The sequence below is a fragment of the Meles meles genome, chromosome 2 (assembly GCF_922984935.1).
Source record: "Meles meles chromosome 2, mMelMel3.1 paternal haplotype, whole genome shotgun sequence".
Classification (NCBI taxonomy): domain Eukaryota; kingdom Metazoa; phylum Chordata; class Mammalia; order Carnivora; family Mustelidae; genus Meles; species Meles meles.
Genome location: NC_060067.1, coordinates 121,865,718 through 121,892,076, shown reverse-complemented (window position 1 = coordinate 121,892,076; position 26,359 = coordinate 121,865,718). Strand labels below are relative to the sequence as shown.

The 26,359-nt window shown below is 43.5% G+C and overlaps 1 protein-coding gene across 5 annotated transcripts in view; it reads left to right on the top strand.

The window, feature by feature from the left end:
* Positions 1 to 26,359, top strand: part of AFF1 (AF4/FMR2 family member 1) — a 203,663-nt gene that overhangs the window by 96,578 nt on the left and 80,726 nt on the right. For all 5 annotated transcript variants that reach the window (XM_045989772.1, XM_045989745.1, XM_045989764.1 and 2 more), the window contains 2 exons: positions 17,275 to 17,395; positions 17,820 to 18,740. In XM_045989772.1, coding sequence (XP_045845728.1) covers positions 17,275 to 17,395; positions 17,820 to 18,740 — 1,042 coding nt within the window. The remainder of the gene's footprint in view (positions 1 to 17,274; positions 17,396 to 17,819; positions 18,741 to 26,359) is intronic.

Genomic DNA, 26,359 nt, shown 5'->3' with positions numbered 1-26,359 from the left:
AGTAGAGGGGGGCCAGGATGGCTGGGTCATGTTCTTCCAGGATCATGCTGTGGAGGTCATCTGTAGGGAGATGAGGGTCTCTCCTGAAAGAGGTGGACTTAGTTAATGTGGTGATCCAGGATGAACGAAAGAAGTCTGGGAGTGAAAGAATGCCTTCCCTGGTAACCTGGTGGTGGGTCCATAGATAACCAGGGGCCCCTGAGGTTAAGTGGGCAAGTTGTAATTTGTCAGTCAAATTATCTGGTTGGGTGTAACCTGTTTATTTCTGTTCTGTTATCCTCTGGCGTTTTTGGTAAAGTCTAAGGTAAATATTTCAGCCACTTCTCATCTATTTTATTGTAAGGGAATGGTTGAGTGTGTGACTGGGCCAGAGTTGTAGGGAAGCAATATTCCCCTGAGGGCAGAGAAAGGGTAGCCGTAATTAGTGAGAGATCCCCTACAAGGCTTTAAATCCAAGGAATAAGATTAAAATGTGTTAGAGGTTCACTCTACCTTCATTTGAAGATCTCGGTTTAATTTTATCAAGGCTGTCAGCTGGTTTCCTCACACTGTCAACCTGACAAATGTCCTTTTATTTAAATGAAGGTATTCAAATACAGTGATGCAGTCTCTCACCAGACTTCTAAAGAACCAGGACACTTGAGGAACAGTAAGTTCTGACCTTTAATAGCAACCACTGGCGGGGCGCCTGGGTGGCTCAGTGGGTTAAAGCCTCTGCCTTCGGTTCATGTCATGATCCCAGGGTCCTGGGATGGAGCCCCGCATCAGGCTCCCTACTCGGCAGGGAGCCTGCTTCCACCTCTCTCTCTCTACCTACTTCTGATCTCTGTCAAATAAATAAATAAAATCTTAAAAAAAATGGCAGCCACTGGCTTAATTCTTCATATTTTCCGCAAACCATACCCGCCTGCCAGAGTAGATAGCTCAGGGAAGTTGGATGGACTCACTGTGCCTTGAGAGTTTTTTTTTTTTTTTTTTTAGTTTTTATTTATTTATTTATTTGACAGAGAGAGATCATAAGTAGGTAGAGAGGCAGTCAGAGAGAGTGAGAGGGAAGCAGGCTCCCTGCCGAGCAGAGAGCCCGATGTGGGACTCGATCCCAGGACCCTGAGATCATGACCCGAGCCCAAGGCAGCGGCTCAAACCACTGAGCCACCCAGGCGCCCTGCCTTGAGAGTTTTTAATCCCAGAGCTTCTCCTTAGGTTTTCTTTTGCTCTGCAATCTCCCTCATATTCTGTCCTTTCCCATTCACTTCATCCTAAAAATCCTACATAATTATAGTGTGAAGTCCATTACTCTGTTGAAGATGCAGCTGGAACCAGTGACTGGAATGGTTTTTATGCCCCCTGCGTTTCCCAAACTCTCACCAACATACACTTTTTACCACCCTCAACCAGGCTTCTGAGGCTGTTGACCACGAGGCCAGGCAGGGTATTAGAGCTGAGTCCTGGAGGGAATAGATAAGATCATACAGCAGGTGGTGCCAGACCCTGGAGGTTGCCAGCTTGGCACACTTTTTACCACACACTACATTATGCTAATATTTTGGAATAAAATAGTAAGGCTTATTAAAACTAGAGAGAGACAAGAGTGGAGATTTCTCATCTTTCCCCCTCAGGTCAGGAAAGCTGATAAGAGAGAAATTTGATTGTTACTGAAAGCCTTAACATGTTTCAGAAGGAACTATTTCTGAAATAGTCTGTACTCCTTTAAAATGAAACACTTCAAAATAAACTTTAAAAAAATTCACCTTTATGTTTCTTGATAATTTAGGGTCTAGTCCAAGGGCTGACAAACTTTTTCTGTAAAGGACCAGATGATAAATATCTCAGGCTTTGCTGTCCATGCAGTCTTTGTTGTAACGAGTCACCTCTGCTGTTCCAGGACCAAAGTGACCATACACAGTGTGGAAACAAGTGGGTAGGGCTGTGTTGCAATAAATCTTTATTTATAAAAATAGATAGCTGGGCCAGATTTGCCTCACGAGCCAGTTTGCTAACCTCTGGTCTAGTTCATCTTTTTGTTTCTGCAAACTTTGGTCACCGTACATTTTTAGGTTGAAATTCAAGCATTGATCAATGTTCATTCAACTTGGAGTATTTTTTCCCCCCTCTTTGCCACTGGTAGCCTTTTCTTTTTCTTTTTCCTTTTAAATTTTATTTAATTATTTGACAGATGGAGATCACAAGTAGTCAGAGAAGCAGGCAGAGAGAGAAGATGAAGCAGGCTCCCTGCTGAGCAGAGAGCTCGATGTGAGGCTCTATCCCAGGACCCTGGGATCATGACCTGAGCCGAAGGCAGAGTCTAACCCACTGAGCCACCCAGGCGCCCCTGGTAGCCTTACTCTTTTTAAACTAGTTTTACTTTAAAGCCTGAAACTTCTGAACTAAGCATGTCAGGAAATCCAGGAACGGTTCAGGTGGGGATGTTCAACCATATGCTCCTTTTAAATGTATTTTTTAAATTTTTAAAAAAGATTTTATTTATTTGACAGACAGAGATCACAAGTAGGCAGAGAGGCAGGCAGAGAGAGGAGGAAGCAGACTCCCCGCTGAGCAGAGAGACCAATGTGGGGCTCCATTCCAGGACCCCAGGATCATGACCTGAGCGGAAGGCAGAGGCTTTAACACACTGAGCCACCCAGGTGCTCCTCCTTTTAAATTTATTACTGAACTTTTAAAATATGGAATTGTGACTGCTGGCTCAAAAGCACAAGGACAGGAAGAGGTCTTGAAAATAATGTAAAATCATTTGAATTAGGAAGTCAGGCCAGACTTTGCACAGCAAGGCCCTGTATCAGGTGGGCACCCAGACTGTTCTTTGGGGCTATGAGGAGGATGGAGGGGTGGGAGGAGTGGTCAGTTTTGTTTTTGCAATCATCTGAGGCCAGTTAAGTCCATTTGTATTCCAGACTGTGACATCCCCACTCTGTTCTTTTCCTAAAATTGACAGTTTTTTATGTGCAAAGTAATTTGAGGTCATTGTTCCAGGCTGAGGAAAGTCCACAGGCAATTCTCAGGGGATTGCTGCCCTAAAATATCATGGAGGCTCTGGGCCAGCCAAGTGGAGCAGATAGCTGCAAAAGGCTGTTATCCCCATGAATTGTCAGTGGTACTTTGGATCCTTTTGAGGAGAAATTTGGAGCTGGAGTTGGGGAATGAAGTAAGATGGTGCAAACACCCCGTGGTGACTGATCATCCCTCCACAACTTACATGCTTTCTCAGCAGGGGCGTGGGGACCCCTTCCCCTCCTCCAGACTCCTGTCCATTCCTCAAGCTTAGATGTCACTGCTCTTAATTAAATCATCCCAGCCTCCTTCCTTGAGAGTTGGTGTTTTTCTCCCCTGATTCTTTAGTACTTGGAACCAACCTCTGCAATCACTCTTAGCAGTCTGCCCCTACCCCCTTTTGTGTTTCTCCGCCTAGATTGTAGAACCCTTACTTCTTTTGTCCTTAGGTCTAGCACATAGACGGGGAGTCATTATTGACGGGAAACAAATAGATTTTCTCTTTTTTATTTTGTGAGGCTTAAGATCTTAGTTGGACTCTGGAAAACCATAGAAGTGCCTTCGTACTCTTAAATAACTTTAAGTGGCATAATATTTAAATGCAATTCTGTTGGAGGAAACTGTTTTACAGTCAGAGGCTTTTATTATAAATCATCAGTGCATTTGGTAACTTTAAATGTTTGCTTATTTCCTTACAATGGATATATTTGCTTCTGCTTCTCAGAGAGTTAAAAATGGAAATTTTAAAGCATTATAAAAGACACAATCTTTGAAGCTCCTGAAATGTACTTTAAAAAAAATTGAGTGAATTCTCAGATTCTAGTTTACTTGTGCTGAAGAAGGTAGAGGGTGCTGTATTAAGTTTGATAAATACCCTTTGTTTTAAGCAAGTGAACTGCCCGTTGGCATTGATGGGGAAAAGATGATATATTCTGCATATAAATGTCTGTGGCTGGGCCAAAATCCAGGCCAAAGAATCCTGACAAGCTTTTGCAAGGCTCATAACACTGCTTAGCAGAGGTCAAAATGAAGGGAGACTTCTCCAGAAAAACAATGACTTACTGTTTAGCTTTAAGGAGATGCCAATTATAGCCAGTGGTAGGAGGTGAGCTGGGGTTATGATGAAAATGAGAATATTTAGAAACATGTAATTGTTGCTTGTTGCCATATAAAATACCAATACATGTTTCCAGCTTTCTTCTCCTATAATAATCTCCCTGTTCTTCCTTCTTGAAATGTCTGTGGGATGAAATGGAATAGAATAATGAGGCTGCCTCTGGTTTTTAGGACATTAAGCTTTCTTTCTGTGACAACAAATGTGACATGTGCAGTTAACCAAAAGAAGATAACTGTAAGTCGGGAGGTACAGTTCTGTCAAACACACCAACACTCCTTTCTTACGTTGTTGTCATCTGTTTTGTGTGATATGCAAGTAGGTTTGCATATCTTTGTGTTTTTATGTTGGAGCCTGAAAAAAACTTTATTCTGTGGTAGAAGGTTTATCGTATGGTATATACATGTCCACAGCAGCTTGTTTAACTCTGTTTAACATATAATTGGCAGCAGCTTCTACTGGAAGTTGTGAGTTGACCAGGGAATGGAAGATCCATCCTTGAGTTTAGTCCTGATATGCTCCCATAACGGAATGAGTTTCATTAGATGAATAGCGAGGAGCTGTACAATTTTTTGTTTGTTTGTTCAGTAACTGAAATGTGCTGATGGGTCTCTCTGTACTCATGTAAAGAATAAATGTTTCTTAATATTTTCTTCTTTAGAAAAATAAATCACCTCTTGCCAGTTTCCTTATTATCCCATTGTTCTTCACTGTTCTTATCAATACATAGACATTGTTTTTCCTTTCATTTTCCAAATGTAAGCCTTTTCCTGTTGCTTTTGCTGTTGGTTAGCAAGTCTAAATGCTGAGCATTTATTCTGGCTGAAGCAGTACTTGGTACATTGGCCGGGTTTCAAACAGCTCTTCTTATCGTATGCGGTGCAATTGGTTCTCTGGAATGTGTGTGCGTTCAGTCATTGGGAGGGACTTTCGAATGGTAAATCTGTATAGTTTTTAAGCTGTTCTGTAGAATGTAATTCATTCAGTTGGATGTATGTTGGGAATTAGCTGGTGCCCAGGATGTTAAGTGACAGAAAATATCCACTTAGTATGTTTGATCTCTCAAGACTCTTCTCAACAAACAAAAAATAAACTTGCTCCTGAATAATTACTTGAGAGAAGAGTTGCTTTTTTTTTTAAACCCCCTTAGAGGCATTTCAGCAGTCTCATGAGATACAAGATGAATTTGGGAATGATTTGTTTTTCTCTTGCTTTCTGTGTGGTACTTGACAGTTTGATCTATAAGTCTGTTATTTGTAGGATGCTGTCCATATCTGCCTGGTTTTAAAAAAAAAATACTGTCTTTTGTACTGTCTCTTGAAAATGCTTCTGTTAGCTTCAGATTGTATGGGTTTTTTTGTTGTTGTTATTGTAGTTTTGTTTTGTTTTGAAAAGAAACCACTACTTGAGGTTCTGCATCTGTATGCAGATTTCCATCCATTCAGCCAATACTTGTTTAGCCTACTGGGTTAGTGCTGGGTACACAGTGTGGCGGGAGAGAGAGATAAACGGTAACTGACCTTCTGAAACTTACATTCTTGGAGGAGGTGAGGGTGGAGAGCCAGACATAATTTAAACAGATAAATGGATAGACAAGATAGGTTTAGATAGTGATAAAGAGATGAAGCTGGGAGGAGTGCTGCAGAACTCCTGCTGGTGGGGCCAAGTGCCCATTTGGATCTGGGACTTCCTGAAAGAGTGCGCTTAACCTGAGGTGTTGGTGACAAGGCCCTCAGCTCTCTGGGCAGAGCATCCAGGTGGGGATCACCAATGCACTGCTCCACTCATTCCAGGCATGAAAAGGCCGTTGTGTTTGAGAAGGGCAGAGGGAGGGGAATATATCTGGAGGTAGCATTTAAGAGGAGGTGTGCTCAGTGAGATACCACCTCACACCAGTCAGAATGGCTGAAATTAACAACTCAGGGAATGACAGATATTGGACAGGATGCGGAGAAAGGGGAACCCTCCTACACTGTTGGTGGGAATGCAAGCTGGTGCAGCCACTCTGGAAAACAGCATGGAGGTCCCTCAAAATGTTGAAAATAGAGCTACCCTATGATCCACGAATTGCACTACTGGGTATTTACCCTAAAGATACAAATGTAGTGATCTGAAGGGGCACGTGCACCTGAATGTTTATAGCAGCAACGTCCACAGTAGCCAAACTATGGAAAGAACCTAGATGTCCATCAACAGATGAATGGATAAAGAAGATGTGGTATAGATACACAATGGAATACTATGCAGCCATCAAAAGAAATGAAATCTTGCCATTTACAACAGTGTGGATGGAACTAGAGGGTATTATGCTGAGTGAAATAAGTCAATCAGAGAAAGACACTTATCATATGATCTCTCTGATAATGAGGAAGTTGAGAGGCGGGCGGGGTCATGGGGGGTAGGGAGGGAAAAAAATAAAACGAGATGGGATCGGGAGGGAGACACACCACAAGAGACTCTTAATCTCATAAAACAAACTGAGGGCTGCTAGAGGGTGGGGGGGGTAGGGTGGCTGGGTTATGGACATTGAGGAGGGTGTGTGCTGTGGTGAGTACTATGAAATGTGTAAACCTGACATTCACAGACCCATACCTCTGGGGCAAATCATACATTATATGTTAATTAAAAAAAAAAAGAGGAGGTGTGCTGGGGATGGAGCCTTTTAGGTGAGTCTTCTGGGTTTTAATCTTGAATGCTAAGGGAAGCTTATGGTGATCTTTCAGCGGTAGAAGGAGCCACATAATCTCATTTGCGTTTTAAAACGCTTTAGATCCTGTATTTTTTGTTTTGCTTTCCCCACTATGCATTTATAACAGCATGGAGAGATTTTTCATTGTGGGATTTTTGTTGTTGAACTTTAGTCCTAGAGGCAGGTTATTAATATCATTCTGAGTCTTATTTGATTTAAAATTAAATGTGTGTTTGCTATAAATATAACTCATATTTTTGGCGGGGTGTAGTATACTTGGACTTTCATGACTAGTAATATAGCAAACTGAAAAATGAAAGCCTATAATGTTAACTGATAGACAAATGGTGTTTGCTGAGGCAGCTTTCGTGGCTGACCTAGGAAAAAGAGCTGTCAGCCTCCTTCCAAGCTTGAGTCATTTGATGGGTACAACAATCTGGTAAAGTCAGTTTTAGGTATCAGACAGTGAATCATATTTTGTCATCAGATAATGAATAAGACTGGCAGACTTGAGTAGAATTCTGAATTGTTTGAAATTGAGTAATGTTTGAATATAATCATTAAGTCAAAGATGTGTAATAAGCATCACTTTTTACTAAGCATTGTGCTCTAGGAATAGTCCTTGCCTTTAAGGAGCTCAGTCTAATAAAATCTGTAGGTCCAAGTGAGTCTATCTGGTTTTTGTAAATGTAAACACGGACAGGTTTGCAAAAACAGATGTATCCCGGAGAAAGGAGTCATTCACAGCAGGGATGGGAGGTGAGAGTGGAGGTTGGGGCTGGGGACTGTGACGGAGGGGCAGGGATGTTTCAGAAGGTTTTGAAAGTCAAGGGAGGAGTTCACGAGAGAACTGGCAGAGGCAAGGGCTGTGCTTTTCCCCCCATGCCTCCCAGTTTCTTGTTTTCGTAGTGTCTAGAAGAAAGAGAGGGGGCAGAAATGGGTCTTACCTACTTTGGGGTGAGAAATACGCAGAAAGAGGTCTTACCCCCTGAAGGTTAGAGGCTTCTCATTGAAGCCCAACCGTGAAGGGTGTTGCTTGGCTTAACCACCAATCATTTTTAATCCTGTAGGCAGCATTTGGCTCGGAAAAAGTTGTAAATAGGTGAATAATAAGAACAGATTCATGATTTTTAGAGAATTCGATGAGGTAGCTGTGTGGAGCAGAGTTGCCCAGGCAAGGAGCCTGTTGGGGCTGTACTCTGAGTGGGAAGTACGAAGTCCACATGACGCTTTATTTGAATTTTGGATGCTTCATAGGTTTAATACCCCAAACTGTTGTTGTTGTTGTTGTTGAGTGTAAATTAAATGAGACAGGCATTTAAAGAAAAGCCCAGAACTTTGAGCTTGCTAGTCTACATTCTTCGTTTGTGACCACTGCATTCTTTTATTTTGTGGCTGTAATGAGCAGACTTTCACCAGCCTCATTATTTTATAGGTATGTGATGTGGTCCTTCATGGTCAGTTGAGTGTGTAAGAAGAACGGCATGGTAATGAGGCCAGTGCTCTGGTTGATCTAGTACAAATGAGACCTGTAGGGGAAGAGCCAACAGCTGCTACCCATGTTTCTCATTGGTGCCAAATGTGCAGGTGCCAGTAAAGCAGGGGGACTGAGGGAGCTCGGAACACCGGGGACCTTTAACTAAATGGGGGGACAGAAATAGTCAGGTGGCAGATTTATCTCTAGTGAGCCTTTTGCCACTGTGGGAAGGGAGGGTGATTTCTGTATCTGCTTTCAGTTAACTGGAGGTAAGAACTATCAGCATTTTAGGGATCCCTCTGAGAGACTGCCGTTTTCTGGAATTTCTCAGTAACATTAATGTCTTCACATTTTAAATGGCATATTTACTAACCCCTACCATATAGATTGTCAAATCTTCAAGGTCAGGAGCGATTTCTTCTTACTGTTGTGGTTTGTGTAATTGTGCCATTTGCATGATGACCTTCCCCAGTCAGTACTGGTTCTTTTTTTAATGTTAAAATGCATTAAAAAAATAAAACATGTTTAGAAGATAAGGGACTGTCCTATCCATAGAACTGCAGTTGCTCATCTGTCTCCCTTCCCCTCATCCTCCTCTTTTTAGAGCTGTGTATCCCTACCCACGCAGCTTTTCCTCACTGGCCTTTTAAGACCATTAGAGAAGACAAATTCTTGTGCTTTTCCATCTGTAGGGTAAATATGCCTCTTGAAATATATTTATGATCTTTTAAGATAAGACTACTTTTCTAAATAACAGCTGCTGGTGTTTGGACTTTGGAACATAGTCTCTAATGTACTGCCTTATGCAGATGGCCTATAATTAAGTAAGGATAGACGACCGAGTCCGGGGATGCCTTGGTGGCTCAGTCGTTAAACGTCTGCCTTCGGCCCAGGTCATGATCCCAGGGTCCTGGGATGGAGCCCCACATCAGGCTCCCTGCTCAGCAGGGAGCCTGCTTCTCCTCCTCCCTCTGCTGATCCCCCTGCTTGTGCGCATGCTCTCTCAAATAACTAAAATATTAAAAAAAAAAAAAAAAAGGCAAAAGACATATTTAGGGGTGCCTGGGTGGCTCAGTTGTTAAGCGGCTGCCTTCGGCTCAGGTCATGATCTCTGGGTCCTGGGATCAAGCCCCCGAGTTGGGTTCCCTGCTTAGCGGTGAGTCTGCTTCTCTCCCTCTTTCTCACTCTGCTTGTGTTCCCTCTCTCACTGTCAAATAAATAAATAAAATATTAAAAAAAAGAAGACTGAGTCCAGCGTCCAAATCAGTGTTCATAGGTTCCAGTGAGGATTACTGACAAAATGTTCAACACCTTTGTATTTCTTTTTTTTTTTTAATTTTTATTTATTTATTTGTCAGAGAGAGAGAGAGAGCGCGCAGGCAGACAGAGTGGCAGGCAGAGGCAGAGGGAGAAGCAGGCTCCGTGCCGAGCAAGGAGCCGGATGTGGGACTCGATCCCAGAACGCTGGGATCATGACCTGAGCCGAAGGCAGCTGCTTAACCAACTGAGCCACCCAGGCGTCCCTACACCTTCGTATTTCTTTAGCCCTGATCTTGATGTTGTTGTACGAGGCATTTTCTTTTGTTTTTAATCAGAAATTTTAACTACACAAATAGCAAATGGATACTTTCTTGTGGGGGGGGGGGAAGTTAAATATTCCTTAAACCTCCATACTACCACTTACCTCCTCCACCCTAACCTGGTGCTCCTTCTTGATTTTTATAAGTGAATCCTTCAGACCTTTGCTACATATTGACATGCATGCAGCAAAGTAAGTGGCAGATTGGTTTTGAAAGGTAAATTAACATGACTCTCATTATTAGGACTGACTTTTACTCAAGTTTGCCTGGGTAGAGGCTCTCTCTCTCAGTTTAAAACTTATTTTATGCCTTTAAATTACGTAAAAAAATCTTAAAGGTTGATTTAATTTTGCAAAATGGAGTTCTGTACAACTCTTCCAGTATTCTAATGAGGCTGAGTCTTCTGTGGCAAGCAGAAGTGAGTAGCAGAGAGCTGTTACTTTGAGATGATCCCCTGGGAGCTCCTCCAGGAAAACAACAGTGACATAATGCTGTTTTGTCGTTTCACTTGGCTGATACTTTTATATTAAATCAGATTTGGTTTTTGAAATTAAGGATTAAGTCTTTGTTTTTTCTTTGTGTCGTGTGTGTTAGGTGAGGGGGAAGTAATGAAGGTGAAATCTTTGGAAGATTTAGCCTCGTGATTTTTATTACAAGAAAGCTTGTTGCAAATTCTTTCATATGCACAAAGCGAAAGAAAAGATTTTCCATTCTTTGAAGCAACATTTTTTCATTCTAACATGGAGCCATGTTGACTTCGCATGTTTAAATTGTATTGATGAGTGATACAGTTTTAATGACAAAGCACACTTTGTGCTTTGAAGTATATTGACTTTTTTCTGTAGTGTGTGAAAAATGTTCCCTGGATGTTAGATTGTCCAGCTAGAGATTCCTGGGAAAAAAGGGCCAGAGGATAGACTGTAAGAGTCAACAGGGGTGGTTTTCAAGATAAAATAGAAAGGTTGCTTGCACAAGAGTAAGATCCCAAACCTGCCATCCTTCTGCCTCTTGGTTTGTGACATGTTCTGTCACTGTCTCTAAACCAGGGTTGCCCAAATTTTGTGAGCAGATTTGAGAGTTTTTCGTTTTGTTTGATCCTAAAGCAGTAAAAAGACTCCTTCTTTTCCAAAATGATTGTATGTTGTTGATTTGAGGATTTTTCCTTCCCTTCCGGCCAACTGTCCCTTCCATGCCTGGGGAGATGACTACGCTGGAGAAATTACACTCTGTCCCCCAAGGGAGAATGAAACTTTTAAACGTGAGCTCTAGAGAGTTGATCACATCTATCAGAGGCAGGTCTGTGTGAAGTGGCCAGTCAAGGGTGATGAATGGGTAGTCAGCTGTGCACAGCCTGTCCCCTGGGCCCAGTGTTGCCATGGAAGCGCCCAGTGGCATCCAGCGATCCTGCATGACTAACCTAGATTAGCAGCAGGGCCCTTGGGCTCCAGCCTGGAAGAAGGTGCTCCCAGCCAGAGGACGGCCTAGCTGCATGCTGCCCCACAGCTCACGCTCCACGTGGGCCTTCCTGGTACCGTCTATTCCTCCTTCCACATCCATTCCTCTCCTTTTTCAGTGTAAGGGAGGGTGAGAAAGAGGATTGCTCTCATTAGTCCCTACAGAGCTGTGATTTCGTCCTTGTATCACGGTGTTTTACCACCCCCACCCACAACCCCAAGGAGGAGCATTTGAAAAGTCAGAGTCAGTGGGCCCCGACAGGCCCGAACATGGGCTTGACTAAACGACTGCGTTCAGGGGCTGAACGGGCAGCTCTGAATTCCTCAGGAGTTACACCACCTATCAGAAAGTGAGAGCATCCTGGCATGTTTTCGATTGCCCAGTGTCGCTGGGGCTCCTGTGTGGATGAGAGCGGCGGAATTTGGTCGCTGCAGGCGTCTGTGGCACAGCCCCCCTTCACAGTGGCTTGTGCACTTGTGTTCTGCCTGGCACACCAGGCTCTGGAAACTCAAGCCTAGGGCTTCCACTTTGGTTCCTGGTTTGCTTTAAAAAGGGGGGGGGGGCGCGCCTGGGTGACTCAGTGGGTTAAGGCCTCTGCCTTTGGCTCAGGTCATGATCCCAGGACTCTGCTCAGCAGGGAGCCTGCTTCCTCCTCTCTCTGCCTGGCTTTCTGTCTACTTGTGTTCTATGTCTGTCAAATAAATAAAAAATCTTTAAAAGAAAATAATAAAAGCGGAGGGAGGTAGTTTGTTGCATTTTGCAGGGATCTTTTTGATGTATGAGCACTGCCCCTCTGCAGCTGGTTGGACAGTAGTATATGTCTCAAAAGCAGGAGTGTGGCGACTGACAGTAAGTCCCTATTTTACTTAGGTGGACTTGTGGTGGTACTCCTGGCTCTCTGCTCTGGGGGTCAGACTTTGCACACACACCCCATACCCCTGGGGCCTTGTTTGTGAGTGCTGTCTGTGCTCCAGAGCCTCCTCTGACTTGGTGGCCTTTTTCTCCCTGGGTGGGGACTTCTGGGCTGACCAGACAGTAGGCATCGTGGCCCAAGCAACATGGCCTAGATCAGTGGCCAGAAGTTCCGGGGGAGGGGGGTGGCTGATGTTGGGCATAGAATGGCAGGTTTGGTGCAAGTTTATTTACAGCCCGTCCTTGAAAGAAATGGATGTGAAGAGTCCCTTAGCACATTGGAGATGACTTGTGAATCCAGAGGTTATCATGGGGCTAGGGACCTCAAACGTGTAAATTAAAAAGGGCTCCAAAAAAAAAAAAAAAAAAAAGGCCTCTAAAATAAGAATTGTAATGCAGTTTTTATAACCGGAGGAGTAACTTCATGCTGCCGGCCGGCCCTCTTTCCAAGGGCTCTGTGTCAGGTGGGTTGGCAAAGACAGACCCGTGTGGCTACATTTAACCAAACATATTTCGTGGTTCTGAGATTGCTCTGCTGGCAGGGATAAAACCTCGCCTATCTTTGAGAACAAGGAATTACGAGTGATTGTGAGTGAACACACGTACAGCACCCTGCCTTTGTTGTTGCCCTACTTAACACAGCCTTGCTGTACAGAACTTGCTAGCAGAACTGTGATTAAGAATACATGCTTTTTTGCCAAGCAGACCTGCATTCGAATTTTAAGGTCTATCATTTACTGCAGATTAATCTCTGAGCTTTATCTTTGTTTTTTTACCCCCACCCGGATAATGGGGGTAATACTCTCCCTCTCATGGAGGTGCTGTGAAAATTAAATAGGGGACAGGTGTGATGTGCCTACATCAGTGTTGACCGAATAACAGACACTAAGTGGTGGCAGTCCTTGGCAGCCTGCTGTTGCTGTCATCGTTGCTCCTGTTTTTGGTAAGCTTTACTAAAGTGATCCATAGAGCCCAAGAAGAATATGCTCTCTTGTACTCCTCAGAACCACCCAGGAACTTGCCCTGCATGGGATCTATGACTCAGAAACTCAGGGTGGGGGGTAGGTCTCTGCGCTCCACGTTCCAGCAGGTTCTCCAGGTGATTCTAGTGCTCACTGGTTTGGGAACTCCTCATCTAATACAAAATGCTCTGTGGGGAGCATGGAAGGAGCACTTGTGCCTCAATCTGTTCTGTGTGGAACAATGAGGAAGTCTGACCCTGAAAGGCTGATGAAGGCTGATGTCGGGATGAGGTTATCCTGAGAGGGAGAATGTTTTCTCCTCTACACCAGAGGAGAAACGCCACCTTTAATTAAATGGAGTGATAGCCAACTTATAATTATTCAAAGGTAATTAACAGTCTGTGAATTATGTAGAACATGTACTGCTACCTAAAATCCCCTCATTGAAAATTTTCCATCCACCCGCTCTTTTCTTTTAGCTTGGATTAAAAATGATGTCTAAGGCCAAACCATGATTTACTTACTTATGCATAGCACTACTGTGTTGATACTTTTAAAATTTGTGTTTCCCCTGGGACCAAGAAAAAGAAGATATTCATGAAAAAAATTTGCTTTTGAACCTTAACAAACCATTCTTTAAACCGTTGAAAACTTACAGGAAGTAAAAGCCAAATAAACCAGAAAGCTCTCCCCAGTACGACTGGTAAAACCTGGTCAATGGCAAGGAGAAGGTAGACAGTCCAGGAGAGTGAGAGCCCAAAGCCTATCCATTGTAGTCCTGGGAATTGTGCACTCACCACTTCCTGTCTCTTCTGCCTTCTTCTGCCCTGCCCAGGAGCCTGGGGGAGTGAGACCTAAGGGAGGGTGAAGGGGGAGAGTGAGTTTCTTTCACAAAGTCCAGACCTCTTAAAACTCATCCTACCATAGCCACTTGTGAGGTCTTTTCTCATCTCACTATTTTTTGGGGTTTTCAGTTGAAGAAGGGTAGTGGTTAATTTAAAAAAAAAATTCAAAGCTTGTTTCAAAATTGGTATAGTATTACATATGTCTGCCAATAAAATCTTGGTGTGGGTTTTAACTTTTTTAATCTAATGAAGTAAAACCTTTAATTAAGCAGAGTCCCTAATTTAATGGGATTTCTTCCCTGTGGGAGGTACCTTGATTTTTGAATCACATAGCAATAAGCCAGTGTTCGGAATGTTGTAAAATTGGGTTCTTATTATTTCCATAGCAATTTTTATTATTTAAGAACTAAAACCTAGAAGTGTGTGGGAAAACTTACTGAACTGATACCGAGATAAGGCGGTGCTGATCAATTTAGAAATGCTTCAGTACTTTTAAGCCAGAGTAGCTTTTCTTACAGGTATGTGTGGCATTGATAGGAAAATTACGTGAGGACACTGCGTGGCCTGATGGTTGAGGCACTACTTGTTCACACCCCCCGTTTTCAATCTGGAGCTGAGAATTTTGCCATTTGGGGTTACCTTTTTGGAGACAAAGGTAGCAATTCAGAAGTGGGCCGGGACTCTAGTGTTGGAACCAGCAGAATCAGGAAGGGCGAGAATAGTAAAGCAGATGCCCTGGGGAAGCCGCTCCTCCTCCTGTGTGCATCCTGTGCGGGGTCCTCATACCACGGAGCTTTGGAAAAAGGACGCTTGTCCCTTCAGGTTGCTCACAGGACAGTTGTATTCCCCACCCCCTCTGCAAACAAAGTGGCGGGAAGAACAAGTTTGAGGGAAAAAAGTTACTTCCTGATCAACCCTCTTTTTTTTTTTTTTTTTTTTAAAGCCATTGAGGAATTACCGAAATTCTAAAATAACTGAAAGGAATTCCTGAGTGGTCAAGTCCACTATGCTGCTTTCAACCCGAGATAAATCTGACTGTCCAAAACATGTGAGACTCAAACTCTGTTAAAGAAGACTCCAAAGCCAGTTTCTGATTTAGTTTTTTTCTCCACTTCTTTCAGTATGTTGACTTTAACATAAATTGTTCCATTTGTAGTTCTCCTATAAAGTAGGCCATCGAGATATCCATCGTTTAGGAAAAGTTTTTGTTACGGTGGTCTAAGCAGGGAATTCTTTTCCACATCTAGGTGAATATAGCCGGGTAGCTTAGACTCCCTACCACCTTAAGGCTATGGAGATAGAGAAAAATCACTTTTTAAAATGGCTGTTTAAAAAAAAAAAAAAAAAAAAAAAGTTGTTTTTGCATATGTCTTCCAGAGTTAATTTTGTTTTTAATTACAAGTAAGTTTTTAAAAATATACTGTAAGTATAGTGGCTGTTTTTTAATTTGAAAATATTTAATGATTAGTTTCCGTGTAAAGTACCGTGCATTAGCATCAGGAGAGAAATAAATGAGAGATTCTGTTTTGATGGAGTTCACATTCTAGGGGAAAGGTGAGGAGGAGAGAGAAGCAATCAGTATCTTCGGTCAGCACAGGTTTGGTGGATTTGAGGAAGCCTTTCGAGTGGGTATCACCGGAACCACTCAGGAGATGTGCTGGTAGCTGAAAGTTGGGGGTGGAGATGTGAGGTTGAGAGAGAAGCAGAGGAAATGTGTGTGATTAGAATGAAAGCGTCAAAGTCCGGATACCAAGGAGGAGTAAGGAATAGTCTGGAATGCCTGGAATATAGAGACGGTTTGCAGGAGAATCCTATTTCATGGGTAAGCTGGTCTTGGAAGAATTGGTTATTGTTGAGTTACCGGGTGGGGAGTGGAATGCAAAAGACTGCTTTTAACAGGGTATGTTTGGGGAGTGGACATGGCTGGCTGGTTAGAATGCATGGGGCAGGCCTGCAGGAAAACAGTGGGGAGTAATATCTAGATCTGTACCAGATTTTTGGGGGGATTTTAGCGTCAAAGCAAGGATTTAGAGTTTATTCTGCAGTAACAAAGAGCCACCAAATGCCTGGTATTTTAAAATGTGGATAGTGGCATGAGAACCATAGCTTAGATTGTGTTTATGGCCATGAAAAGGCTACTTTAGAGGGACAAGATGTTGGGGAGGCAGGGAGAGCAGTAAGAGGGTTTTGGCAGAGGAAATAAGAGAAGTCATGAGAGCAGAGAGGTCAGGAAAAAGAGGTGTCTGAGATCAGGACCAGAGTTTCTAAAGGTACATAACGGTTTTAGCAGGACAGTTTAATGTTTTCCTTCTTATTTATTGACAATGTTGGGGGAGAAGATTCAGTAGCTGCCCTGGAAGCAAGTGTATGAGGGCAAAAATTCAGTTTATAGTTCCTGTTTTCATTATTATATATCCCATGTGGGGAGTCAGGAGAGTGTGGCCTGTGTTGCCCACCTGAGGCAGGCCCGCTTTGGTTTACCTACTGGCTAAAACTGCATTCTGGTTGGTTTCCTTCTCTGCCATTTGTCAGTGAATGCTTTTTTAACCCCTTTTGGTGCCAGGGCTGAAGATTTAGGATGTATTTTTGTGTGGTTTAAGTAGGGCAATCAGATTATCAGACCTCTTGGTAGGCAAAGCTGACATCTAAAATTGGATTTTCCCATCCTTAAAATTTGAAATGAGAAATAAAAATTATCTTTTTGGGTTTAACATGCCAAGACACTCCCAGTAGAATAGGCTGAGAATAAAGTAAATGCTGTTTTGGGTGCTTGGTAATCTTTTAATTATGAAATAAGCCTTTTGATTTTAATCTTCCAAAATGTATAATACTGATCCAGGAAAACAGCCTTTTTAAAAGTTCACATCCTGCTGACTCCGTCAGATGAAAAGCTCCTAACTCTACCCCATATTTTGCAAGCTGAAAGTAAAAATATCATTAATCTTGTCTCTGTTCCACTACTGCCTATAAAAGACTGTTCAGTTTGGAGTCAGTCCTGAGTCAGTGTTCCAGAGTGAATGCTTAGGTTTCTGGAGCCAGGACCCAAGGCCGGAGAGTCACAGCCTTTAATCCAGGAGTGGGTTGAGGGACTTAGGCCTTCTTCAAAATGTTACCCTTGTCGTCACTTCTTGTGGACCTCTCCTGGTCTCCCTCACACATGCACATATGCATAGCAAAACTTGGACACTGATAGATTTCATCATTTTTATTCTTTTGTGGCATCTGAAACAGCTTGTACAATGAAGACAGAAACCTGCTTCGAATTAGAGAGAAGGAAAGACGCAACCAGGAAGCTCACCAAGAGAAAGAGGCATTTCCTGAAAAGATCCCCCTTTTTGGAGAGCCCTATAAGGTATTTATTTATTTATTGAATACTAGAAAGCCTGATTTTATCACCATATTTAACTCTGTGATCAAAGTGAGTTTGAACAAGGGCCATATATGTGGAAATAAGACAACTTATCTTGGATTGTCTTTGAAAACAAACTATGAAAATTCTCTGAACCTTGTTATTCAGATTGCTAAAGTTTGTGATCTTCTTTTGTAATGTTAGTCTCCTGTCTTTAATCATGTTTGTCCAGGACAGACTTCTCAACAGGGGAACCGAGTTTAAAGTGCATGTTAAATGTTAGGTTACATGTTGAATTGAAGTTTGTTTTTTTTTTCCTTTAAATGGTACTATGTAACATTATTTATTAAATAGTGATTTTCCTTAGCGCCCTCCGCCGCCCCCCCTTCCCGCCCCCCTCAGTCTCTAACTCTGCTGTCTTTTTCAGACAGAAAAAGGTGATGAGCTATCCAGTCGAATACAGAACATGTTGGGAAACTATGAAGAAGTGAAGGAGTTCCTTAGTACCAAGTCCCACCCTCATCGCTTGGATGCTTCTGAAAGTAGGTTGGGAAAGCCAAGATACCCTTTATTTCCTGAGAAGGGGAGCAGCATTCCATCCCACTCCTTCCATACTAGTGCCCACCACCAGCCTGTTAACACTCCTGCCTCTGGACCACTTCCTGTTGGTAACATTAGCCACAATCCAAAGATGGCACAGCCAAGAATGGAACCAATGTCAAATCCTCATGTCAAAAGCTATGGCCCACCAGACAGCCAGCACCCGACCCAAGATCGCCTCAGTCAAGAGGGCTGTGGCTCCAGTCATCACAAAAAGGGTGAGCGCAGAGCTGATGGAGACCGCTGTGCTCTGGTGACGGGCTTGGCTCCAGAGAGGGAGCTCGCTCCCTTACTCTGCTTGCCTTCTCCAGTTCCCCCGCTGTCACCTGTACATTCCAACCAGCAAACTCTTCCCAGGACACAAGGAAGCAGCAAGGTTCACAGCAGTAACAGTAACAACAAAGGCTATTGCCCGGCCAAATCTCCCAAAGACCTCGTGGTAAAGGCCCACGATAAAGAGACTCCTCAAGACAGTTTAGTGGCAGTTGCCAGCCTTGGCGTGGCCCCTCCCCAGCCACCTTCTCAGACTTTCCCCCCACCCTCCCTCCCCTCAAAAACTGTTGCAATGCAGCAGAAGCCCACGGCTTATGTCCGGCCCATGGATGGTCAAGATCAGGCTCCTAGTGAGTCTCCTGAACTGAAACCACTGCCTGAAGACTACCGGCAACAGACCTTTGAAAAAACAGACTTAAAAGTGCCTGCCAAAGCCAAGCTCACTAAGCTGAAGATGCCGTCTCAGTCAGCTGAGGTGAGTGGAATTTTGTATCTGGGGCAATTCCAGTGTGAAGGAAAATTCGAGATGGAAGTTTCTGGAGAACTGGGGACCTGGGTATCAATGGTTGGGTTGTAAGATTCCTTTTTGGCTTTAGAATCTTGTTGTCCCACAGAGAACTCAGGTCTGAAAGGAATTATTGCTAACAGATACTGAAATGTGATTTTCAGGAAGGTTTTTTATTGTTGTTGTTTTCAGTATTTTTACTGAACCATAATTTATATGCTGTAAAATATAGAGATTAAGAGTACAGTTTGCTATGTTTTGGAAAATGTATACACCTGTATGGCCCACAACTAAGTCATGGTATTTATCATGAGAAAGTTTCAGGAAGATTTTGAGCTGTCATGGTTTTTTTGTTGTTGTTGTTGTTGTTGGTTTTGTTTTTACTTGTTTGGGGGAACACTGATTTTTTTTTTTTTTTAATGTATTTGACAGAGAGGCAGAGAGAGGGAACACAAGCAGGGGGAGTGGGAGGAGAAGCAGGCTTCCCGCTGAGCAGGGAGCCCAATGCTGGGCTCCATCCTAGGACCCAGGGATCAGGACCTGAGCCAGAGGCAATCACTTAACAACTGAGCCACCCGGAACACTGACTTATTTAGCATTGTAGAGCAAAAAAAGGGGGAGGGTGATACTTCCTCAGCTCCAGTTGATTTTTCTGAGATCCAAACCATTGATTAAAATGTTGAAGGCAAAGTATTTCTAAAGATGTGTGTGTAAATTACAAGAAAATCTGAAACTAAAGTTCTGTTCTAATGTATTTTTATTTACCACCTAAGAAGACTGGGGGTGTCTCCTTTAAAGTGAGTCACAAAGACGACATAGAATGCTATTCACGGGCGCCTGGGTGGCTCAGTGGGTTAAAGCCTCTGCCTTCAGCTCAGGTCATGATCCCAGGGTCCTGGGATCGAGCCTCGCATTGGGCTCTCTGCTCTGTAGGGAGCCTGCTTCCTCCTCTCTCTCTCTCTCTCTGCCTCTCTGCCTACTTGTGATCTCTGTCTGTCAAATAAATAAAATCTTTAAAAAAAAAAAAATGCTATTCAGCAGTGTTTTTTTTTTTTCAAGCGACCAAAATACTTTTATCTTTTTAAACAACAACAACAAAAATTCCTTTCTCTGCTCCTTTGGTAAATGGCTGCATTGTATTTGAATGAAGAGAATCAGGGCCCACATCTTATCAGTGAAATTCTAAATTAGCAACAGTTACTCCAAAATTCAGATTAGTAGTGCAAAGTGGAATGTTTGAAGTGAATTTGTCTGAAAGCTAACTGTTAAGGTAATGTCCTGGGTTTAGTCACAGCTATTGTATAAACCTTCTAATTTGCATATCCATCGCTCAGAGGCTTCTGTGTGCGCCCAGATAGCAGTCTTACCCGGGGCTTGAAGGTAAAAATTCCTTAAGGCTTAAAAACAAAACCAAACAGACTCCAGGAAAGATAACCCTTATCTTGAAGGAGGAAAATCTGTTCCTCTGGGGTGTCAGCTTTTGGTTCAGAAGAGGTTACGCGCTGTCTAGAGTCAGCTGTTGAGCTGCACTGAGTCAGGATGTCTTCAGAATGGGACTTGTGTGGAGGCTGAGGGGAAAATGGGAAAGGGGGAGGACAGCAAGTGGTGGAAGTGATCAAGCTGGCAGAGCTCTACATTTAACCTCAAGTCATGAAGATTCACCATACTGAGATCCTTGTTTAAACGTTCTGTGCTAAGCTGGGAGGAGGGGTAGGCAGCAAATTAGGGTGGAGTGAAGTGAGATACTCCCCCTCATAATGGCGGTCAGCCTGCTTTATAATTTGTGCAGTGAAGAACTTAGTGTGATTTTCTTTGCTTCCTTTGTCAAATAAGGTATATTCTGTTTTCCCAGTTCAAAAAACTGAGGAGAGGGGAATTTAAACGTATTTTCTTTTTTTTTTTTTTTTTAAAAGGCAACTAAAAATTGCTTTAAAGCAAATTTAAGAAGAATCAGCAAATGTTTACATTGTTTACCAAATGCTGGACCATATGTCTGGGGGGGGGTGAAATGCCAAGCCAGTACTGGTCCCTGCCACAGGGGCGATGACAGTCTAGTGGTGTGTAGGTCAGCCTCCACACCAGAAACAGTTAGACAACAACTGAGTGCAGACTGTCCTACTGCTTGGTACTTGGAAAAAGTTTCAGATGGCAGCCTTAAAGCTGGGAACCTACTTAACTGTGGTCAACCAATCAGATTTCCAGTAGACCTTCCAGGGGAGAGTCCTGGTTAACTTTTTCCTTCCTTGGTGAAAGACAGATAAGCTAAGTTGAGATTTCTCTAAGGCCTCAAAGCTGCTCAGATTTAGTGTGTATTTCAAACCTAGGCGCATGCCAGATGGCCCTTGAGTATTTTCTGAGTGGATCTTTGAAATGAGCAAAATCCTCCCCAGGTTCGGTGATTGGAGAATGGGGTTTTCCTGGCACAGGGTCATCTGCCGGCAGTAGTTTGAGTAGATGTAAACTTCTGTCTCCGGTCTGTGTTTGCAGCGAGTGCTCATTTTAATATGATGGCTCTGTCTGGTTTCTGTTCAGGGTTCTCATGCTAGTACCAGCTGTAGTCCAACTGCCTCAGAGTCCCCGGGCAGATGGAGGGTGCCGTGCAGCTGGTGTGAAGGAGGAGTTCAGAGCTAAGATCTCAGAGTGGAGGGGGCATCAGTCCAGGAAGCAGAGGTATTAAGATCTCAAATTTTAATATTCTAATGAATCAAAGGAAGGCATAGAGATGGGGCTCAAAAAAAGCAGGGAGTTACCCCAGAGCAAGTAAACTCTGGATATAGAACCAGAATATTAGGAGTATCTAGGGCTGTTTGTGACTGTGATGGTGGGGAAGAAGGATAGAGAATGGGGGATAGAGGAAGTTGGCTCTTGGTAGCCCTGAGAAAAGGGGCGTGGGGATAGCTAAGTGGTTTTCCTTTATTTGCTTAATTTGTCCTAAGGCAAGTCAGAGGAGGTTTTCTTTTCTGGCTTTCTGGGTTTGAGGGTTTTGCGGTTTGTTTCTTTGCTGCCACCCCCCTTCCCCATGGCTTCCACGAAACAGTATTTTTTAAAAAATGAACCAAACTGGGAAAATCGTCTCATCTGCCTGGCTCTCCTTCATTCTCAAGCCACGTCCATATGAGTTCCTTACACCACACTGCCCTTGCATTTTGTGGGAGACAAATGCGGTTTATATATTCTAGTTGGTTCTCCTAAAAAATGATACTCTTTTCTGGAATAAGTCATTCTCACAGTTAAAACTTAGTCTTTCCTAAAATCCTACAGGGCGAAAACGATCAAAAGGTCACTATTCCTTTTTTTTTTTTTTTTTTTTTCTTTTGAAGGTTTTATTCTTTTATTTGAGAAAGAGAGTGAGAAAGACAGAGTACCGTTGGGGGGTAGGAGGCAGACCCAGAGGGAGAAGCAGACTCCCTGCTGAGTAGGGGGCCCAGTGCGGGGCTTAGTCCCAGGACCCTGGGATCATGACCTGAGCTGAAGGCAGATCCTTAACTAACTGAGCCATGCAGGGGCCCCAAAAGGTCAATAATCTGACCACATTGAGGCCTGGCTCACAAAAATCTGCCCTTGGTTTTTCTGTGGGCATGTCAGTTTTAGCTTTGTGTCAACTGGAAGATGTCTAGCAGCTTGAAATGACCCATTGGAGGGGTACAGCCAAGACTCGGTGATCTCACGTGGACACTTTCTAGCAGTAGAGTTGCCACATCAGATGGACCTGCCCAAGCGGAAGGCTGAGATTCCTCTCTGTCCCACTTTTCATTTTATTTGAGACCCAACAAGTGATGGTAGGAGAGGCAGAGGGACAGAGGGAGAAGACGACTTGCCACTGAGCAGGGAGCCTGAAGCCCAGCTTGATCCCAGGACCCTGGGATCATGACCTGAGTCAAAGGCAAATGCTTGACTTGAGTGAGCCACCTAGGCACCCCTCTTTTTTTTTTTTTTTTTTAAAGTAGGCTCCATGCCCTGCGTGGAGCCCCCAGCACAGGGCTTGAACTCATGGCCCAGAGATCAAGACCTGAGCTGAGATCAAGAGTTCGATGCTCAGCCAGCAGAGCCACCCCGTTGCCCCATCCCTCTTTTCCATCCAACGATATCAAATGAAAGTGAGAGAAAAACTGTGGCATGTCTGTGTTGTGTTCCTGAGCATACGCCCCAGGATGGGGAGTGGGGGATTAGATATAAACTTTATGAAATAGATGTTTTATTGACACAGAAATGGAATAAGCCAAGATGGGCATTGTAAGTCGTGTACTGGATTTAGAATATTAGACTTCTGAAGCTAAATGTACAGCCCTTTCATTTTGTAACTAAGGCCTGGGAGGAGGAAGTCGCAGAACTTGGCCAAGATTTACAGTTAGTAGCAGAGCTGGAGCTCAAACTCTCAGTTCTATGATCTTTCTACTTAGGCTTATTGAGTACGAATGGAGACTGCTGGAAGGTCTTGAGCAGGGCAGAGATGGCTCTTCCTTTTCTGAAAAAAATCATTCTGGCTTCTGGGTAGAAAATGGCTTGAGGGACAGGGCTAGAAGCAGGGAGACCAGGTAGGGCTTGAGAGACGATGACAGTTTGGAGTAGGATAATAGGAGTGGACCGGGCAGATTCCAGATGTTTTTGGCAGGGACCTGGTAGGGCTTTGGTTGACAGGAGATGGGAGTGCGCCTGAGGTGAGGGAAAGTGGGGCATCAAGGATTGTTTGACTTGATAGACTGGGATGCTGGGATGGTAGCTGCTGCTGAGGTGGGCATGACCTGAGTGGAACAAGTTTGGAGGCAAAACCAAGAGGTCTGAGTAGATCAGATATTAATTTCGAGAGGTCTTTATTTGTCCAGGTAGATGAGACAAATTGTAGACCAGCTTAGAAAAAAATGTTAAGACTGGAAATGATACGTTTGGGCTACGTTTGCATATAATAGGTATTTAAAGCTTTAGGACTAGACTGCCTGAAAATTCCCCGAAGCAAGCCCTTCCTGGCTCAGCTTACGCTTGGCAAGGGGCAGCAAGCAGGTGGGAAGCAATGAGGATGGATTGGGTCTTGAGAAACAGAAACTGAAGACCATGTTGGGAACATGAGACTCTGCTTATAAAGTAGTAGAAATGATTGCTTTCTATTTTTTTTCACTTAGTTTGAAGTGTGCATGTAAATGGTACAGTTATCTTAATTTATTCAAATAACTGACTGACATCTGGAGAACTTACTATAAACTTGAATTTGCCGCTGCTTCTATTTCCTTATTATTCCATTCCCTGTGCCATACCCCTCCAGATGAATCCGATTTTGAGTCCTGATGGTCTCTGATTGCCATGTGGCCTCTTATGGCATCAGTGAGGAATGCTTTCTGTTACCGAAAGCTTCTGCCTAGTTTCCAAAACCTGGGTGTCCCCTGCAGCTGTGACTTCATTGTTGGACTACCTTAACTCATGGTAATTCCTAAACTGAACTTCCATTTGCAGTAAACTGCCAGCCTATCAGTGCAAACTAATCCACAGTGGAAAATTATGTAATAGTGACTCACTGTGCATTCATATGTGCAAATCGTCTTTCCTACTTCCATATTAGTTCTCTTATTATCTTAAACCTTGAAAAGAGCAGCTAACCCTTGAGGCAGTTCTGCTTTAGTTGTGTTGGTGTCACGTATCCTATTGATGCACGGGTCAGTAGCTCATTCTTCCCTGCACACATCAGCTCTGCACCTTCTAACTAAAATACCCAGAGCACCTACTGTGTGCCAGGCCTCGTGGTGGGAATGGGGTTAAAATGATGGGCAAAACACATGGTTCTGAGCCTCTTGGACCTTAACCATCTAGTTAGGAACTGACATCATGCAGATAGCCACTCAGATCAAATTGTAAGGACTTGGGCAAGCTCTGTAAAGGAAGGAATCCACAATCTGTTGTAAGAGGGATAAAGAGGGGCTGTGGCTTAGAATGAAGGAGTTCAGAGAAGAATTCAAACAAGACCTAAATAGTGAGTAAAAGTCACAAAAGTGAGCGGTTGTCTTAGTCTGTTTGGGCTGCTGTGAACAAAATACCACAGACTGGGTAGTTTATAAACAACAGAAATTTATTTCTCATAGTTCCAGAGGCTGGACGTCTAGGGTCAAGGCACTAGCCGCAATCACATTCTCAAGAGGACCTTCTTCCTAGTTCCTAGTTGGCGTTTTCTCACTGTATTCTCACTTGGTGAAAGGAGCTGGGATCTCTGGAACTTCTTTATGAGGCACTGATCCCATTGGCAAGGGCTCTGCTCAAAGGCGCCACCTCTTTCTGCCATCACCTTTGGGGTTCCCATATGAATTTAGGAATTCAGCATGAATTTGGGGAGCACATAGACCTTCAGACCATGGCAGATGTGCAAGGGGTTAGGCAGCCTCAGTATTCCGGGAAGAGGGAGCAGTGTGTGCCACTGGCTAATGCCATGTGATGTGCAGAGACCGTGACAAGTCCTCGTGGGGTATAAGCTCAGTACTCCAGATCCAAGGGGATTTTTTTTGCATTCATTCCGAAATTTGGCAGCACATCAGAACTGCCTGGAGAAGGCAGCTGAAGATACAAGTTATAGGAAATAAAAATCCCTAGTCTTCCACCCTAGGAGATGGTTCTGCAGGTATACGTAGGCTCCAGAATCTTTGTCTATGGTTTCAGGTTTGTTCTAGAGCGTGGACAGGAAAACTACTCGACAAGGGCTGAAAACCCACCCCAGCGTGGTAGAAGACAGCCCTCTTCACGGTGGTCCCAGTGTCTCCCAAGTGGGCCTCAGACAAAAAGATCAGGCTGAAATGAATGAGAGCAGCCTCAGGGAAGCAGTGAGGGAGGAAGACTCCAAAGACACTGCTCTTCTTTCTCCACGGCCCCTGTTTCCTTTCTTGTGTCCCCAACATTGTCAGGCTTGTGGGGAGAGTAAGATTCTGATATGACCTTATCCTGCTTATCTAGCTTTCTTCAGTTTTCTAAAGATGTTTTTATTACAGTAACTCTTTCCTAGCAAATTAAATTAGATTCCAGGAGTTAGTGCTTCGCTAACTTGGGCAGACCTGCTCTACTTCAGTGTTGGTGTTAAGGAAATGATAACAAAGCGGGGAGGCTCTCTGTGTACCCAAGTCCCTGATGATGCTGGGTGTCTGGAGCAGAATACTTTCAGTCTATGAGAAATATTGAATAGTAACTCACTGATCTGCTTAGAGGCCGGCTCGATGTGCTTGCTAGAGCCGCCAAATACCTAAATAGGGAAGTGAAAAAATAGTGGCAAGTGATGGACAGAAATTTTAGAGCGGAAACTACAAATAGCCTGAGCACTAGATTGGGCCTATGGACTATTTTGTTTTGCCTGAGAGAGAGAGAGAGAGAACGAGAGAACGAGTGTGTGTGTGTTTCCTTTGAGCCGATAATTACAAACTGGAGAAGTCTGGTGAAAATCCGATTGCAGTTTCACCAGCTAGAGCTGAGTGGAAGCTACTGCCTTGAATTTCCTGATCCTGGTAATTTTTTGAGTTTGAAGAAACACTTTCAACTCTGAAGGAAACATTCTTAAGTAATATAGGCAAGATATTTTTGAGAAGCTCAAAAATTGCTAGAAATTAGTTACTATGAATAATGGA